We start from the raw sequence: 2520 nt of genomic DNA on the forward strand, positions 1-2520 counted from the left end.
GTGAGTGTTCAGAGAGGATGTGGTGGAAGGTGAGCTCGTCTCTCACAGTTTTACCTGCTACTGTATTCTCTCTGTTTCCTCCTCGTCTCTTTATTGCTCTTCTATCTGGTTGATCCCCCCCCGCATCATATTGTGGGAACTTACCAAATAGCTGAAACCAGGAGTAAAACCAATTTAACTCGCTTAATCTACTTTATATACACTTGATCAGTTCACATTTAAACAACCAGGAAGTAGCTCAGCAAGATCTAATGTACAGTTTAGGTAGTCATTTTAAATGTATTTTGTTATTTTTGGATATTGCTTGCTACACAGCACAAGGAAGCAGGTTTAAAAGGCTCAGGTCTGTAATGTGACATACATGGATCCTCCCACCACATACACACATCTACACCAACATATGCAAACACATCGTGCATGACCAGATTATCCATTATCTTTTTAACTCCATTTCAATTCCATGACAGAACAACAGATATATAACCTGTATCTCCTGCACACAATGACTGAATTAAAAGAGAGAGAGAGAGAGAGAGAGAGAGAAACTATACTATAGGAATATTCGTTTGTGTGTGTGTGTGTGTGTGTGTGTGTGTGTGTGTGTGTGTGTGTGTGTGTGTGTGTGTGTGTGTGTGTGCGTGTGTACGGATCAAAGCTTTATTATAAATATCGATTTTCTGCCTGGAAGACAGACCCTTGATATGAAATCACATTGATCTGTGTAATACAGTACCTACTTTATATTTATGAAACTCTGTCTTTAAGCAGCATGCATTTATAATTTGTTGCTACATTTTTGTAATGCTGTGCATACAAGAGAGAGTACATTGCATGCATGTAAAAGAACAGAATAAATATGTTTTTGTAAACTGCTTCTGTGCGGGACAGTAGGATTTTAACAAAAGAAAATAAATAGGGAATCTTAGCTCATGTATGCAGCTGGCAGTTGTTCTTATCAGTCAAACGGTTCTAAACAATCAAATCACACCTCATAGAAGATGTGTGTGTACTGCATCTTCCAACTGCATAAACAATAGAAACCTGCAGGAAAAAACAATCCATCACATATTGCTGATGATGACATCAATTGAAACTTATTTTTCTCATTAAAATCTCAAAGCTGCCATGAAAAGTGTAGACTCGATGGTGGATCTCTCTGTTCGGTGACTTGTTTACTCATCCGCCCTCTCATTCTTGATTCTTGCTCTCTCTCTCTCTCGCTCCCCGTCCTTCCTTTTACACTCAATTCTTTTTTCCTTCCTTGACGGCCTCTCTCTGTCTAGAAATCATAAAACACAGATCCATTTTTCTTCAACTCTCCTCTCGCTGTCAACGTTGGTAACACGGTTTGGTATTGTTCAAAGGATACTTCCTGTTACACAAAATAAAACTCTAAAATTTCTGCCACACCGTGGGCTTTTCAGTGCTCGTGCCTCTGCAGTGAGTCAGCCAGGCGTAAAGCAGCCTTAGGCCAAAGAGATACATTTATTCACGTACACTTATCTACTTAGCCTGTGGTTAATGTATTGTCAAGGTTAGCCTTTTATTTATATAATGCAGTTTACGAGGCATAAAGAAATAAATTACATGTGACATTTAGCCCTTTTATTCGAAACATACAGAATACGGTGCATACTTTAATGACTCAGATGTATGTTTTAGAGATTTTTGGTAAAAAACAATAATGGAATGAATAATTATATCACATATCCACATATTCTTTTTAGATTTGAATGCATTACAATCTAACATCTGATTAAAGGCTATGTGTAAAAAGCTCTCATGATTGTTCAGCACGCCTGTAATTATTGTATTACAAAAACATATATGGTGGAGTGTGAGTAATCATCACTGGTCTATGAACTTTGCAGGAAACCTTTTAAAGTCATGAAAAAACTGCACAACCTGGCAATAATGTGTATTTTATGTATGCATTAATACTTTTTTTTGTGCTTTTTCCCATAGTTCTGATTGGTGGATCACACTCGCTCCCATTGGCCAGCTGGCTGACCTTTGGCCTCTCGTGTGTCCTGTCGCTCCTCTACAGATGATGAGCACTTCCTGCAACACCACCTGTCTGTAGTGACAGACTCTGCCCTGTCTCGCGCTCTTATACTTCTCTCTACCCTTCTCCTTGTCCTTTCCTCTACACACCCGTCACCCTAACTGTCTCTCCTTCTCCCCCTCGATGTCTTTCTATCCTTCATGCATCCGTTTCATCCTTCTTGCTTAGATAAATGCTAACACGACGTCTTTGTCTAGTTTCTCCTCCTCTGCTTTCTTTGAACATCCCCCCCCCCCCCCCCCAGACACTCAGTATAACATTCTCTCTTTCGTCACTCTATTAATCTGATTAGATTCAATTTATCCATGGCAGCGTGTCACTTTGTCACCTTTTCTTCTCCTTCACTAACCTTCTTCATCCTTACACGCACCCTCTCATGTATCTCCACTTTCCCTGAACCGCAACCCTCAACGGCCCCTCCACCTTATTCCCCAGACACACCAAAGTGTCGGACA

General features: G+C 40.0%; 1 protein-coding gene across 1 annotated transcript in view; it reads left to right on the plus strand.

The window, feature by feature from the left end:
- mdga1 (MAM domain containing glycosylphosphatidylinositol anchor 1) overlaps nucleotides 1–2292 on the plus strand; it is a 136966-nt gene extending 134674 nt beyond the window's left edge. The window contains 1 exon segment of the mRNA XM_029428541.1: nucleotides 1966–2292. Within this exon segment, the coding sequence (XP_029284401.1) occupies nucleotides 1966–2051 (86 nt within the window). The 3' untranslated portion in view covers nucleotides 2052–2292.
- The last annotated feature ends 228 nt before the right edge of the window (nucleotides 2293–2520 follow it).

This window comes from Cottoperca gobio, chromosome 3, assembly GCF_900634415.1.
Source record: "Cottoperca gobio chromosome 3, fCotGob3.1, whole genome shotgun sequence".
NCBI lineage: Eukaryota > Metazoa > Chordata > Actinopteri > Perciformes > Bovichtidae > Cottoperca > Cottoperca gobio.